Genomic DNA, 15,040 nt, shown 5'->3' with positions numbered 1-15,040 from the left:
AGCTTGTGCCTGTTATTACAGCTTGTGCCTGTTATTACAGCTTGTGCCTGTTATTACAGCTTGTGCCTGTTATTCTGGCTTGAGCTCGCTGCTTTGGGTTGCACCGGGAGGCATTCGGCCACTGAGGCTGCAGCAGCAGTGAGCAGGGTCTCGTTAGCTAGGAGCTCGTGTGTGGGCTGCAGCCTCCCCTTCATCGTGGCTTCTTGCATTTTAAGCATTTGTCTTGTGTTTTCTTCTGCGATTTCACACACTGTTAACTGCATTTGTGCTTAAGGAACTCCTAACCCAGTAAGTTAGCCCAGGATCTAAACCAAATGCAGTGCGGTTCCTGTTCTTCTCCTGCACGAGGGTGAACTGGTTGGCTGGTTTGGAGCCCTTCACTTGGGTGCTGTGAGGTCGCCCTGGGAGCAGTGGCGGTGCTGTGTCCCTCCTCAGGCTGTGGCTGAAAACCACTTCAGGTCAGTGGTAACAGAATTGATTGTTGCTGTGCTTTAGGGGTGTGAATTGAGCGGTGGTGTGGGGCACTGCTTGTGGATGGATGTCTTTCAAAATGAAGACCAAAACAAAGCAACTCAGCTTCTCTCCATTTGAACCCCCTGCTGCAAGTAATGAGCACTGCCATCCCACTTACAGGTCTGCATCTCTTACCTAGAACAGAGGTCATTCTGGGTTAAGATGGCTTGTATTGATCGAACAGAGCTGGGAAGCTTGTGCTGTATCTACCACTGCCTACAAATGTTCTTATCTCTAAGCAGAGAGAGCAGATTTCAACAGCTCTGAAGAGTGTGGCTGGTCGTATTTTGAATGAAAAAGCTCTTGCCGTTATACAACAGCAACAAACACTGAAATCTTTAGCTCAGTCAATCTCCTATCCCATTGATTTTGCTGGTAGGGAGATGTATCTGTAAGGTGGAGGTAATAATTCACTCCTATCAGTTACAGTTGTGTTCCTAGTAAGCTTAGATTAAAATCTGAAGGTGCTCTGCCACATCTGAGCATCACACTGAGATGTTTTTTTCTTCCGTAATTTTAGATAGGAGGTTTTGAAATAAAGCTCTGTGTCAGCAAATCTAACCTGTGGAATTTCTGAGACCACAGAGTAAAAATATACTTCTTTATTCACCTGGATTTAATCATTTGATCTCCTTTTTCCCTAGGTTTCCAAGACCAGGGGGCTGTATGAGGAAATTTCTCCTGTCTGTTAGGAGTTGGGAAGCAAGCCCTTTTTTTTTTTTTTCTTCTCCTGTAAGCTTTGGCTTAAGTCCATGTTTAAAGATTGTAATAAGCAGTGCGTATATAAAGCTCCACAAAGCCATGAATTTGCTATTTCTGCTTCCTCTAGCTAGGTGGAGAAGAAAATAATTATTGCAAATCTAAAATTTTAATGGCTTAATACACAGAAATGTCCAGGAGTCTCGTTCCCTTAAATAGCTCCCGGAGAGTGCTTCGTTGTAATTATATTTGCAGTATGAGTAATAAGTGATAGAAATGCAGTGTAATGTGTTGGAAAGGAGCTGACAATGGTATTGCTAGCAAAGTTAATTTTAGAGTGGGGAGAGACTTCACCATTAATGTGAAATGATAGAAAATTACCTTTTCAAGAACAGTGCAATGAGAGGATGAGTCCTGTATGCAGCACTTAATTTTCTTCCTTGGGTGCAGTGGTGGCCAATCACCCCCACTTTCAGAAGCCCTTTGCTGATGCTTGGCTGCTTCTTGATATGACGAAAGGCTCTGCTTTTGTGCAGCTGCAGGAATTCAAGGACAGCTCACTTCCTTGGGGCTCTGTCCTTGTTTGCCTCGTGGCTCGTGAAGATTTTATGGGGAGGTTTTAGGGTTGCCTTGTTTTTCCTCTGATGTGTTGTTTTAATTGGCTGCTGCTGTGCTGGTCTACCATGCAGGTCTACCTTGAATGTTTCTGAAGGTAACAGCGCAGTAAGGCCACTGGTAACAGAGAGATGATTGATTGCTCCTTGTAGCTTTGAGACGTGTTTCCAAGTAATCTCAGCATCCAGGGCCCTTCTGGGAATGCAGCCTGACTCGGCCCTAGCAGTTTGGGTGTGGGTTCTCCCAGTGCAGCTGTGCCTCCTGGAAGCTGGGTGCTTCTTTGACCTCTCCGTGCTTTCTTTCACTGCTTAACAAAGGGAAATGAATGCTTAAGACTGTTCTGTTTCCTTGCATGTCTGTTGCCCTTGCTTAATGACTCTGAGGCTGCTTTGCATCATTTCTTACCCCTTCTCTAGAAGGAAGAATTTGAGATTCTTCAGCCAGAACACATTCAGTAATCCTTTCACACTCATCCTGGAAAGCTGGGCTCTTTAGGAAGTTGCTGTGTGCTGATATTTCTCAGGTATTCTGCCTTTCATCCCTACCCTGCTATGGCCGTGACTCAGCTCACCTCACATTAACACTGGGAGCAGTTCTGTTGTGCACAGTACCACTCATTTCTGACAGCACCTTCAGGGGCTGAGGCTGCTGGGCCAGGAGATGCCAATCGCTGCTGTTCCCCATCAGGGTGAAGTGCACCCTGCTCTCAGCACACGAAGACAGCATGTGTGATAACCTTGGGTGCCGTCTCACAGCAGCACTTAACCTGCAGCTGTAAGGATTTGTGCTTTTGGTTTTTCTCTGCATTCTGCTGTTTCTATCCTTTATACAAAATATCTTTTTTCTTTTCTTTTTTTGGTGGTGGATTTATTCTTGAAATGTAGAAAACTTCCACCGTGCTTTAATGACAGAGGAGAATGTCCTGATAGTTCCTGTGTTACAAAGCTGTTAATACAGTACAGAGTTTCTGGTAGTACGTTCTAAAGTAGTTCAGAAATGCAAAAAGCATTATTCAAAGCATTGGCTTTGGTCTTTCTTTTGATTTGCAACGATTCCACGTCACGGATATTGAATAGGAGTCAGAGAGGAGCATGGGCCAGCTGTAATTCTTGCTAAAGATGTGCTCTTTATTAGCAGAACAAACAGTCATGAAATATAATACTTTATGGCTCTTGTGGGGAGGTAGACAGAGGGGAAATAACCCCATTTGTCTTTGGGATCAGTTAGACTTAACTTTTACTGGCTCGCTGTCTGTTCTCAAGGAGAAATGCTTATTTAAAACACAGAACTTGGGAATATGAGATAAATAGTGGCTCGTTCAGCGTAAGTCACAGGTCAGACATGACTAGTAAAATATTGAAAAACAAGTATTAGGCTGTAAACGGGAAACAATAAATGAGAGAGCTGATTGCTGGGCAGGATGTGTTCTCCTGAGGGAGCAGCCTGTGTGCTCTGGGTCCCACTGCTTTCTGTGCTGCCCGCTGGCTTTGGGACTTCTGCTGGGGAAGGCAGCACCGTGACACCCTGCAGCACTGTGTTCCTTCTGAGGCCACACAGGTTTGTGATGCCTGTGATGCACTCAGGGCTCCATCAGTGCCAGCTGATGATCGTGCTGCCAGTTGGTTGGTTGGTTTTTCCCCTGGTCATGCTTCTGACTGCTGACCTTCTCTACAGATGTGTTGGTTGGTATGCAACACCTCTGTGCTGCAGGGAATAGAATCACAGAATGGTTGGGTGTGAGTTGGGGTATCTGGGGAGAGCTCTGTGGAGCTCAGGCAGTTTGGTTCCTTTTAGAAGTCAGCCCAGTGCTATAATATACAGAACTTGTTGAAAATGTTAAAGCTTTGAGGCTGTTCTTCCTGTTTCTAGTGCTCAGTATCACTGCATTACCTTGAAAATACTGCATCTTTTTCTTGCAGATAACCTGTGGTGCAGCTGGGCTGCGGCAGGAGCCCTGTGCTGTCCTGTGTGGGTCGCAGCACTGGCCCAGCCCAGGAATTCTTCTTGAAAACACTTTTTGGTGTGCAGACAACATGAAAGATGTCAACACCAAGGTGCTGGGATAGCTGATTTTTTTGGAAGTAGCAGTTTGGTGTGCATTGATTAAATGAGGAGGAAAGAGATGAAGGTGAAAAGGCAGCAGGCACGGAGGGGGGCTGGGCAGGCCTAGTGGGAAGGGCTGACTGCAGATGGGGTCCTGTGAAGCTCACCCTCTTTGGCCACTGCGTGCACTGCTATGCACTGCTCTCACTTCGTTGGGTTTCTTTCTCATGCTGGCTTCCTGCTCCAGATCCCCCGTCAGGCTGCAGGGTTTCCTTCCTGTCTTTTCCCCTTCTTGGAGTGACTAGTGTTGTTCTGCTCCACTTTCTGCTTTCTTTATAAATTATACATTTGTGTGGCTCTAGCTTTTTCTATGAGTGTGCATTTTGGGCTTTTTTTCCTGCTGTTCTGAATGGTAATGAGCACCCTGGGGAAGCAGGGCTGCAGGTGGCTGCGCTCCACCAGGTGCAGCACTTTGCCTGTGCTCCTTTGGTGCTGGGACACAGCTTTAGGTACTGGGATGAAGGAGTTTAGAGAAGAGAATGAAGCACTAAAAGAATCCTTTTCAAGTTATATTTTTAACTTGCTATGGTGCTTAGTAATTGGTTCAATGCAGCTTTTTGCTCAGAGTTCAGTTATCAGTGGGTACCCTAGCTGCTGTGTGTAGCAATCTCAATGACTGAGGAACACAGTTGCAAACTGTGGTTTATCCCCTTTTTTTGGCCACAAGTATCTAAAAGAGCACCAGATCTGGATGATTATGAGGACTTGAGAAGAAGTGACTTAAGACAGAGTCTGTCTGAATTGCCCGTATCATTGTGTGTAATGGCATCAGATATCCAATATCCAATGGCTTTCTTGGCCATTGGGTGTTTCTCCTTTTATTGGTTTTGGTTTTAATATTAGAAAGGATATAATATGTTCTAATATTGATCAGTGACCCTGAACGGCACATTCACATGTTTTAATAATGTATTTCCATTGAGCAGTGACTATTTAAGATGTGTAGAAGAAATCCAATGACATCCATTTCCATGCTGTATTAAAGATACGTGTAAAAATAGTAATGTAAAAACCAAGTCCTATTCTTGCAGAGTGAGTACTGTTCTATTAAAACATTCTACTGCTCCCTTAAAATGAAAAATGTAATCAGCCTTGCCTTGCTTCAAGTAGTCCGTGTTAAAGAGCACATAACAAAGCATAGCTGAAACTTCAGAGTTTGTAGTAGTGGTAAAATTTCAACCCCCAAATGGATCCGTTTCCATGCTAAGTGAATGTTTTATTGTCTTTCCAGATGAAGACTGTTAGTGTTGCCTTAGTTTTGTGCCTAAATGTTGGCGTGGACCCTCCTGATGTGGTGAAGACCACCCCGTGTGCCCGCCTGGAGTGCTGGATAGGTAGGTTGAGAGCTGCTGAGCTCCAGGAAACTTTTGGCTAACAGACATTGAGGTATCGCATGTATGGTCATCTCAAAGTTGTGTGCTTCCTGAACTTAAAACTGGGGTGAGCTGAAGGAAGTCTGCTGGATGATTTGTATGTGTCCATCAGTAACTGCTGCCATAGGTCATCTTTTCTGCTTTGTTTTAAAATGGAATATCATGGAGAAAGAAGAACGAGCTGCTAATTAGCTACTTACCCCTTTTTTTTTTAAATTTCTGTAGCTTAATAAGTATCTAAAGAAATTTCTGAGCAGTCACATCTTTGGAGTACTCTGCTCTGCAAAGGTTTAAAGTCACCCTGTGTCACATAATAGAGAAATGTCTTGAACATGTGTGGACTTCACTGCGTTTTGAGGTGGCAGCTCTGAGGCTGTTTGAATTGGGAGCATAAATTCAGAAGAGCTGGAACTATTCCCAAGAATGTCTTCCAGCTGTGCCAACACATGGGCTTTTTATTTTGATGCAGCGCTGGGTAACTTCCTAATTCTTTGTTAGGAAGCAAAAAGTTTCCTTGGTTTCAATGCTGATTTTCAAGATGAGGTTAAGTCTGAAATAATATTAAAGGTGAAATACCTTGGGTAAGAAAATGAAGATATTTGGATTTCATGTAGGAATGGGAAATATCCAGTCTTTAGCAAGTGACACACACAGCCCCATAATCCTACTTGTTGAGGTGCATAATAGGCTGCGGTAGCCAATTTATCATTGTACAAAATGAAATTATTGAAAAAACAAAACCAGAAACCGAAAAACTTTCAGAACATCTCATTTCTAACTTGCTTTATGAATCGACAGCATCTCTTTCTTTTTTTTTTAAACCAAAAACTGCTGATGACTTTATAGCAATTAAAAAACCATGAGCATGCACTAACAAATACGTCCAGTCAGTGGAGAGAACAGCTCCTCGTTTTTCACTTATACATGGGTAGAGAGCAAAGAGAATGAGGAGTATTGCAGAGTCATTAAAATAAAGTTATTAGTGCTTATCACCAACAAAGAGAATTTTGAATGCAGTTTTTTAATTAAATTTTTAGTGTGTATCTGCACAAGTATTCATTTCCATTGCTGCTTCCTTCAGAAACTTAAAGCTGCAAAAATATCACTGTTTTCTCTTCTGTGTATCAGTCTTAAGAGAAGCTAATGGTGTGTGTTGTGGAAGCATAATGTCTCTGCCAGATGTAGAAGACAGCGTGGAAAGCATTTTGGGGCCATTGCTGTTAGTAAAGGCTGAGCTGCGGTCACCAGCCTGGGCGCTCTGCTGACAAATGGCCACCAGCATCTCTGCCAGAAGCCAGTTGCAGCTCCTGTGTGCTTCCAGATGTGCCTTGGGACAACAGGGGTGCTGTGGTTCCTCCACAGCTCGGCCGTGGCTGGTGTTGTGCAGGGCTGGCGCTGCCAGAGGCTCAGGGAGCTCAGTGCTGAGCTCAGCCTCGGCACCTTCAGCCTGCTGCACTGCTGTGTGGGCAGTGTTCATCGCTCTGAAGGCCCTCCCAAGTCCACCCAACTGTTGTTCAGCTCAGTGGTATCTGCTTGGAACCGGCCTTAAGTATCAAGGGCACTGTCACGGTTCAGAGTGCCGGAGATTGCTGCGATACGTGGAGACGAGTGCTGAAACTGCAAGGTCTGCAGAGAGGATTGAAGTGTTTGTTCTGTTCTGGTGGTGCTTCTGGAGCAGCAGCTGCAGCTAAGCTGATAGAAGTGTGCATCTTGAAGCCTGAGCAGAAAACTGACTGCTTGTGTTTGTTTTCTGTCTGGCAAAATGCAGATGATTCGTTACCTCAGATCCTTCTGCAGAAGGATACTGCATTTCCAATAAAATCCCGGGTTTAATGCATGTCAGAAATTCTGCTTTCATCATACCTGGTTGTGTTTTGCTTTTAATGGTGTGAGATAGAATATTCATAAAGATGATATTAAAAATGTCATTGATTCAGTTAATTGCTTTTAAAATAATTTGTATTAAATTGCAAAGTATTAGCTTCTAGATTTTTGGAAACTTGTTAAGTGTCAATTATATGGCCATGATTTTTGAATGAAGCACATAAGCTGATATTTTACTCGCTATGGATTGTAGTAATTATCTGGTGATGAAATTAACTTCTTAAAATGATTAAATATTTGATAATTTTCTTCTTGATAAATGCAAAATCCTGCTTCATTTACTACCACTGCTTCCTGCTTCCGACGTTACGCACCGTTTGTGATCTTCACGTAAGCTGTTTCAATTGTGGTCATTATTTACTACAGAAACTTCCTGTCAATATTAACAGCAACAAGTGTTAAGCCTCGCTTCTCTTTTGAAACAGTGCTATTGATTACCTTTGTGAGACCTTCTTCCACGTCTGGCAGGCTCTAGTGGTTTTTAATTTGTATTTGAGTGAAGAATTTGGGAATCATTTGGGTCTCCCAGGTCACAGGTCTGAATTTTACAAAATACAACTGAAGGCTTCAATGCGTATAGAGGTGTAAATGATTTTGTCCTGAGTGATTTTTCAGCTGCGGTCAAAAAGATTCATTTGCATTTTTATTTCCTAGATCCTCTGTCAATGGGTCCTCAGAAAGCTCTGGAAACCATTGGTGCGAATTTGCAGAAGCAGTATGAGAACTGGCAGCCAAGAGTAAGTATTCCTGGGGCTTCCCCTGTGAGCTGCAGGCGTGGTGCTCCTCCAGGGCTGGTGCTCAGCTCTATTGAATCCAATTGCATAGCTGTTCTGGGGCACGGTGTCTGGCAGCAGTGGTTGCTGCCATCATCCATCCGTGTGAATAAATTCTTGCAGGCTGTCAAACTATCCTGTTCTTTAGCTGGTGTCTCTTTAGGCTGGTGCTTAATTCAATCATGTCTGGGATATTTGTTTTAAGTACTGCGTTCTACAGCTGAATTCTTAATTTATGTTCTTGATTTTTTTGAGATGTTCTCTGATCTTTCATTCTGAGTTTGTGGTTTTCTCTGTAATAAAAATGCGTTTGCCCTCAGCTGCTACAGAAGTGTGTGTCCCAGAGCTCATCAGCACTGTTCTGAACTTGATTGGAGAAAGTCAATGTGGTGCAGTTAGTAGTGGAGGGAAGCTTTTGGTTTTGATGACTTCAAAGCTTTGTTAATGTCTTAATTCAAACTATGTATGGTGTGTATATAAGCTTTTGTAGAATGTGGGTTTAAGTTTTTGAAATAGTAATGTAAAAAGTTAAAGGTGGCAGTGCTGGCTGTTTGTTTCCTGTTTGTAACAGCTCCGTCTTGCTTTTGGGGGAGGTGCATTGCTTCTGGGTGCATGGTTTTGTGTGTCTCTGTAAATAAACTACACAAGGGTCTCCAGAAGGAAATGTCACGTCTGCAGCATGCTTCCAATGGACACAGGAATCAAGCTGTAGCATCGTGTTCGCAATTAATGTTCCCCAGTATGTTTGTGTCCTTATCTGTATGCTGTAGGCAGTTTGGATCAGAATATTCCTCTTCAGAGTACCTCAACTATTGACTACCAAGGCATAAACTTGTGATGATAAACAAATAACATGTAACCCACACAGAAATAATAACTCCATTGAATGAGCTTGCCTGTAGATTTGCCTTTTCCCTTATGGAGCAGCACTAATTCTAAGATCTTCATTTTAAGGAGGTATGGATCTTTTAAGGGGACACTGTTGGATCTCTTCTTGTTTTCTTTCCCCACGTTTTCATTCCTTCATAAAGGACCAATTGTGGATAAGAGACAGATGGCTTTGGCTTTGCAGTAGTGTATAGTTTTTTTCTTTGCTAGCCACTGGGAATGTGTTTCACCAAAAAAGGTGGTTGGGCTGTGTGGTTTTGAACAAATGCTGGATGGTTCTTCATTGGATGCATTGAGTCCCCCTTCTGCTTTTTAACTCAAACTTAATGGAATAATAATGTATTCTGAGCAGTCTGAACACAAATAAGTGTAGTATGGGCTCTTTACCTCTTACCTGTGTTGGATACTTCTCTGCCCCCTTATTCAAGAGTGCCCAAGTAGAACTGGTTTATCTTTCGTTAGCAGCTCGTTACCTGAAGGAGACCTGCTGTATTAAGCAGTGAAATGCTTGCATTACCAAATCTTTGGGTCATCTGCTACAGAAGGCTTCAAATGTGGATGTTCAGAGGGTTTGCTTTTTTTCTGGAGCGTGGTGTGTGTTTATGTAAGAGGGGTTACTCTTGAAGCATATGTGGTGTATGCTTAAAGCAGGAGAATTTCCTGTTGCATTTTTCCTTTTATTTTTTTTTTCCATCTCTCTGCCAGCCCAGAGATTTGGCAGCGAACACAAACAGCGTCTGAAACCAAATAGGAAGAGTAAAACATCTCGATGCGAAGGTGACGCCAGAGCTCTCTCTGCTCCTCGGCACCGCAGTCCGTGTTAGTGAGGAAGGAGGGCCAGGCTCCTGGAAGCAGCAGGCGCTCTGTGTGGGCTGAGCTCACGCTGCCTCGTAGAGTTTGCACAAAACACGAGGCAATTACCCCGCTTGGATGTTTGTGTGCAAGGTGCCTGCTTCATAAGAGTAAATCACAGCCCTTTGAAACATTGCAAACCTAAACACGTAGCGTTTTATTGCACTCTACAGGGCTCTTGAGTTTTCTGCAGTAATAAAGAGAAGTTGATGTGCCATCTGCAATAAAACAATAGGAACATTATTGAATTTCCTAGACCTTTCATATAAGTACTAATGCAGCTAGTTTTGTCTATTTCTCAGTGTTTTGGAATGGCAGAAGAACTGATGGAAAGAAGACGATTCTGGGCAAACTAGGTGTGTTACTGGTTTGTTACTGTGGGTCCTTAAGCCAAGAAGTGTCATTGATATCTTACTGTGGATGCACAAATAGTGCTAACTGCTGGGAAATGGATCGTGTCAGTCCTTCCAGGACTGTTCCTATAATAGATGTTGTGTGAGAAGTCCTCTAACATCGCTACCAGTGCAGCCCTTGTCTGCTTGTGACTGCAAGATGTAGTTTGAGTAAACGCCTGTATTTGTCACATGCAGATAGTTTAGGTGGAAAAGCCTCAACAGGGACAAGGATGAAAAGTCTTTGTTTCTGGGAGCTCCCAGGCTGCACAGCTGATGCATATTTCCCTTCAGGTCTTATCGAGCCCCTTTCTAAATAATTTATCAGCTTGCCATGGCTTGAAGTATTTCTGCTGATTAAATTTAAGGCTTTGCTTTATTGTTGTGTAGCTACATAAATTTGTGTGCTGCAGGAGTGAAGAAAACACTTCAGACATTCTTTTATCTGCAAAATACTGCAGTTAAACAATGTTCAGTCACCTCACTGCTATTCTCAAATGAAAATTTGAACGGGGGAAGGACGGAGCAGATGACAAAGGTGCAGACACACGGCGAAGAATTCATCTTCACAGAATTCTTCTGAACAAGTTAGAGCTCTTGCAGTTCAGTGCGGTGATAATTCAGGTTCCAGTGAATGAGTGGGAAGAAAAATAGACTGCCCTTCTCCTGTATTACCACCTGCCAGGGGCTTTGAGTTCTGCTGGGCGCTGAAGGGGTTAAACGTCAGGGTAATCTGGAAAGCAGGCTTAATTACAGGGGATAAATGGGGCTGCTTAAGCAGCTGAGAATGAAAGGAGGAAAAGGCAGAGAAAGTGAAGAGCTGGGACCCCATAGTGGGGGTCTGGGAAATTGTCCTTGTGATGGCTGTGTTTGAGGGAATCTGCAGCTTGCTGGGCTGGGGGAGGTGGAGGAGCTGGGCAGAACCAGGGCACTGCTTGTGGGACCTCCGTTACAGATTTGGGCCTGCAGCATCAGGAGAGCACGGTGATAAAGGCGAGCCCTTAGCTGGGATAATGCGTTGTGTCACTTTAATTGCCTGCAATAAAGTACTTGTGGAGTTTCTTTTGGAGATTTATGTGCTCAGTGTTTAGATAAGAAATTGATCACACTGGAATGGTACTTCTCTGCTTCTGGTTTTCTTCTGTTACCCTTTGCAGAATGCTGCCTGTGTCAGGTGCAGCATAGCAGCGAATGGCTCGCAGGAACAGTTTGCTAGTACTGGCAGTGAGAAATGAGTGTTTTCCACGTTGTTTGTTTACAGCTTTAATGTTGGCAACATTGCAAGTTACACCGTTCAAAAGGAAGGAACTTTCCTTAGTTAAAAGTCAACAGTGTTTGTTTGCAAATAGGAAAAACAAACTGAATTGGGAGTGCTGCTGCAGTGAGACGCTTTGTGGAGGTGAGCAGCTAGCGTGGATCTTCACGAGCAGAAGCGACTGTTGCATAAGTCCCAGTCCACATCCATTTATCAGCACTTGCAGAACTCGAGTTCTCTGCTGTGATACTGTGCAGAGGACAGAGAGGAGGAGGGTGCAGTTCAGCCCTGGTGCTGCCCTGCACAGCACCTGAGCAGTTGGAGTGTGCTTTTCTGTGTTCCCTGGGCTGCAGCTCTCAGAGCTGGGATGCAGTACTTCTGTATGAAAGCACCCATTGCCCCTTGTCAAATATGAGGTTGACCTGTGATTTCTGGCTTCTTTCTTAGATGCCAGACGTTGTTTTCCCCCCTCTCCCCCCTGTAATGGACATCTCATCTCTTGGCTTCTGGCTTTCACAGAAGTGAGTTTCCTTGGTTTCCATTCCTGTGTATTTGCCTTCATATGAGAACGGGGCTGTGTAGCCCAAGGCAGAATTGTAGGTTGAATGATGCACAGTTCACATAATTCAGGATCTGGTATAAAGTAGTCTGGAGAATATGCTCATTAAATTTGCATGAAATTACAGCTTTTTTTTTTTTTTTTTTTTTGTCAGCTATGGCTTCTGACCGCTTTCTTTATTTCTAAACTGCCTGGAAAATTTTGCCTTTCTCTCATCACAGCCTATAATTTGACACTCTTGTGATTTCTGCTAGTCCAAATGAATTCCAATCGCTCTCCTATACCAGGTGCTTTTTGCATCTGATAGAAACTTTCCCAGTTCTACCATTGGCAGGTTAAAAAACAAACAAACAAAAAACAGTTTGTGAGTTTCCTGAAAGAAAGCTATCTCAGAGATGCTTACCTTCCTCCATTACTTGTGCATTAACACCGGAGGCACAGGGCTTGCCTCGTTTAAAATCAGCATTTTACATTTTTGTGAAACCTTTCTTTTCCTGAGGGCTTTTGCCACGTGGGGGTCTTTGCTCAGCTGGTGGTGAGACAGCCGAGGAGCGGATGGTTGTGACTCCCATAGGTGTGCTTTGCTAAGGCTTCATTTCCTTTTAACGGCACTACAGCAGCTTAGAGGAGCTGTGCTTTGGAGGAAGGCTCTGTGGAGCCAGGCTTTGGTGCTGGGCCCTGCGAGATCTGGGGCATGGAGCCCCCTGAGCTGCTCTGAGATCCAGCTGACTGGTTGTGCTGGGACCTTGCTTTTGTGTGGGAACCTCTATTTCAAGCTGAAGGTCAAGTGTGCTGTGGAATTTGGGATTTTTACTTCCTCTGATAAGTCACTTAATGGAGTGTGACAGGTTTGTACCTCTCAGAGATGTAACAGAGTGAGATCTGTTGTTTGTTGTCTGTGCAGCATCTGTTCCCCACTCACCTTCCTGTCCTTTCAGGCCAGCAGATCTGGGACTTCTCTACTTCCCCTGGTGACAAGCAGCACCAGCAAAGCCAAAGAGCTTGAAACACTGCATCCCAAATAATTGTTTTGTTCTTCCAACTACCTGCCTAAATAAAACAAAGGAAGAGTCTGTCAATTGCAGTATTGATTTTTCTGATTCAGGTGCTACATTCTTGTCTCTATTTTTCATCTTTCCATTTCCTCTTTTTTGCAAAGATGCTCGTCTTCACTAATGCTGGATTTTAATTGTCTAAAGGTATTCTTGTTAGTATTTCCTTATACCTCCACCTAAATGGAACTCACTGGAGTGAAAAGGAGAAGAAAATCCCTCATAGGGGAAGGACTAAGAGAGATCAGGAAGGCAAGATTAGAAATGCTTCTAGGAATCATTTTTAGAGGGGTGGGAGCAGGGTGGCTGAAAAGCAGGTGTTGATATTTGTGAATTCCTGCATCCATAGCATCCCTTGTCCCTGGGGCAGCGTAAATGACTGGTATGGGCACTGTCACACAGCAGATTCCTTTCTGTTCCTTATGCAGTTCTCTTATCGACATTGTGCTGCTTGTATTAGAGTCACTTATTGGGCAGACAGCAAGGTATCTAAACTGCTTAGTCTGGCAGATCTAGGAGCGTTTTAGTGTTTCCAGCCCGTTTAATTTATGTTGTTGTGCCCTTTCCTCACTCAGTTCAAAGAGGTGATGTGATAGAGGAGGAGCTTCTGCAGCAATCCTGTGTTGGAGTGGTAGAAGACTGGCCTAAGGGAACTGAGACAGTCGTTACTCATCACCAGTAGGCAAACCTTTCCCTTTTTAGTGTAGCAGTAATAGAAAAGTTAGTTAAGCTGTGGCTATAAGAGCTGTGGATAGGTATCTCTTTTTTTTCTCCATGTTCTTTGTGTTGGTTTGAGACTCTTGGCAATATTTATGGCCAGTTGTGCTCAATTATGCAGGTTTTCAAATAAATTTTTTCTCCTTTTTTTTTTTTCCCCTCAATCTAATATCACATGGTGTGTGTTGCAGCTTGCAGCTTGCATCCTCCAATGAGTGATAGTCTCAAAGGAAATATCTCATACAATGCAGAGAAATTACTTTTTTTGGTGGCATGTCTTCAAGGGAGCAGTGACTCTTTCCTGATCAAACAAAGCTTCTTCCTTCTCCCTTCTATTCTGCTTCCCAACAGGTTTGTCTTAATTTCAAAGGAAGTGCAGCCAAGAGAGAAGATGATCATTTTAAGCCTCAACCTTCTTGTGTGTGCTTTCTGTTGTTGATGCTGTTGTTCCCCTCATTAGATATCTGTGGGCTTTGATACGGTTTCTGAGGCTTCATTCCTTGCATTGCTTCCTTCTGCCTAATTAATTGCTAAGTTGCCTGCTGCACATCAAAGGTTGAGCATTTCCTAAAGAGTAACTAGTTAAGCATGAAAACTAATTGGACACATGACCTAATTATTGGTCTCTCTGTGAGTCATCCTTTTCCTTTATTTCTGTCGGATTTTCTTTTAAAACAGCAACAAATACTAATTGCTTCTGTACAAGAAATATTACAGAGTTGCAAATGGAAAAGTGGAAAAAAAAAAAAGTGTTCTTGGTCTCCCTCCCCTGGAGATGTAGAAATGTGTTTTTAGAGGAAAGAAAGGGAAAAACCCAACAACATTGTGACCTTGTTTAACAAAATTCACTTTTCCTATGAGGACTACGTTTGCTGTTCTTGTTTCCCAACAGCCTCTTGCATTTGGCAGCTATTTCAGGCTCTGTAAAACTTTGCTGTTTCAATCCTTTGCTGTCTTGTTAGAGATCAACTGTCTGCAGCACAAACTGGCTTTTTTTTCTTTTTTTTTCCTTCTGGGAGAAAAAAAAGTTCCTCCGACAAGAGGGGTCAACAAGTATAAGTGCCAAAAGCAATTATTCCTGTTCTTATTCCATCTGAGAAACTGTTGTGCTATCACAGTGAGTTTGATGTCAGCCCTGTGCTGTTTTTGTAAAGTATCAGAGAAGAACAAGCAGTTCAGCCAGAAAAAAAAAGAAATTGGGAGCGTAATCGATAGAGAATGGCACCTTCCTGTGTCTTGTGAATGTGGAGGAAACTGGGGCACATCCTGGTAAGCAAAGATGCTGGAGAGGTCAGGGAGTTGGGCTGGGTGGTCTTCGAAGGCTCCTTCCAATGAACTGTTCTTAGGGGGGGGAAAGAAAGAGGC

At 43.4% G+C, this 15,040-nt stretch overlaps 1 protein-coding gene and 1 long non-coding RNA gene across 5 annotated transcripts in view; both read left to right on the top strand.

The window, feature by feature from the left end:
* Positions 1 to 15,040, top strand: part of RPTOR (regulatory associated protein of MTOR complex 1) — a 118,624-nt gene that overhangs the window by 3,384 nt on the left and 100,200 nt on the right. For all 4 annotated transcript variants that reach the window (XM_042894866.1, XM_042894865.1, XM_042894864.1 and 1 more), the window contains exons 2-3: positions 5,162 to 5,264; positions 7,842 to 7,924. In XM_042894866.1, the coding sequence (XP_042750800.1) occupies positions 5,162 to 5,264; positions 7,842 to 7,924 (186 nt within the window). The remainder of the gene's footprint in view (positions 1 to 5,161; positions 5,265 to 7,841; positions 7,925 to 15,040) is intronic.
* Positions 285 to 2,344, top strand: LOC122193953. The gene is made up of 3 exons (XR_006183017.1): positions 285 to 458; positions 1,158 to 1,245; positions 2,244 to 2,344. It is a non-coding gene; the product is annotated as an uncharacterized LOC122193953 (long non-coding RNA).

The sequence above is a fragment of the Lagopus leucura genome, unplaced genomic scaffold (assembly GCF_019238085.1).
Source record: "Lagopus leucura isolate 7727_CA_CO unplaced genomic scaffold, USGS_WTPT01 111-10_obj-0_obj, whole genome shotgun sequence".
NCBI classification, from domain to species: domain Eukaryota; kingdom Metazoa; phylum Chordata; class Aves; order Galliformes; family Phasianidae; genus Lagopus; species Lagopus leucura.
This window is presented reverse-complemented; position numbering and strand designations above follow the sequence as displayed.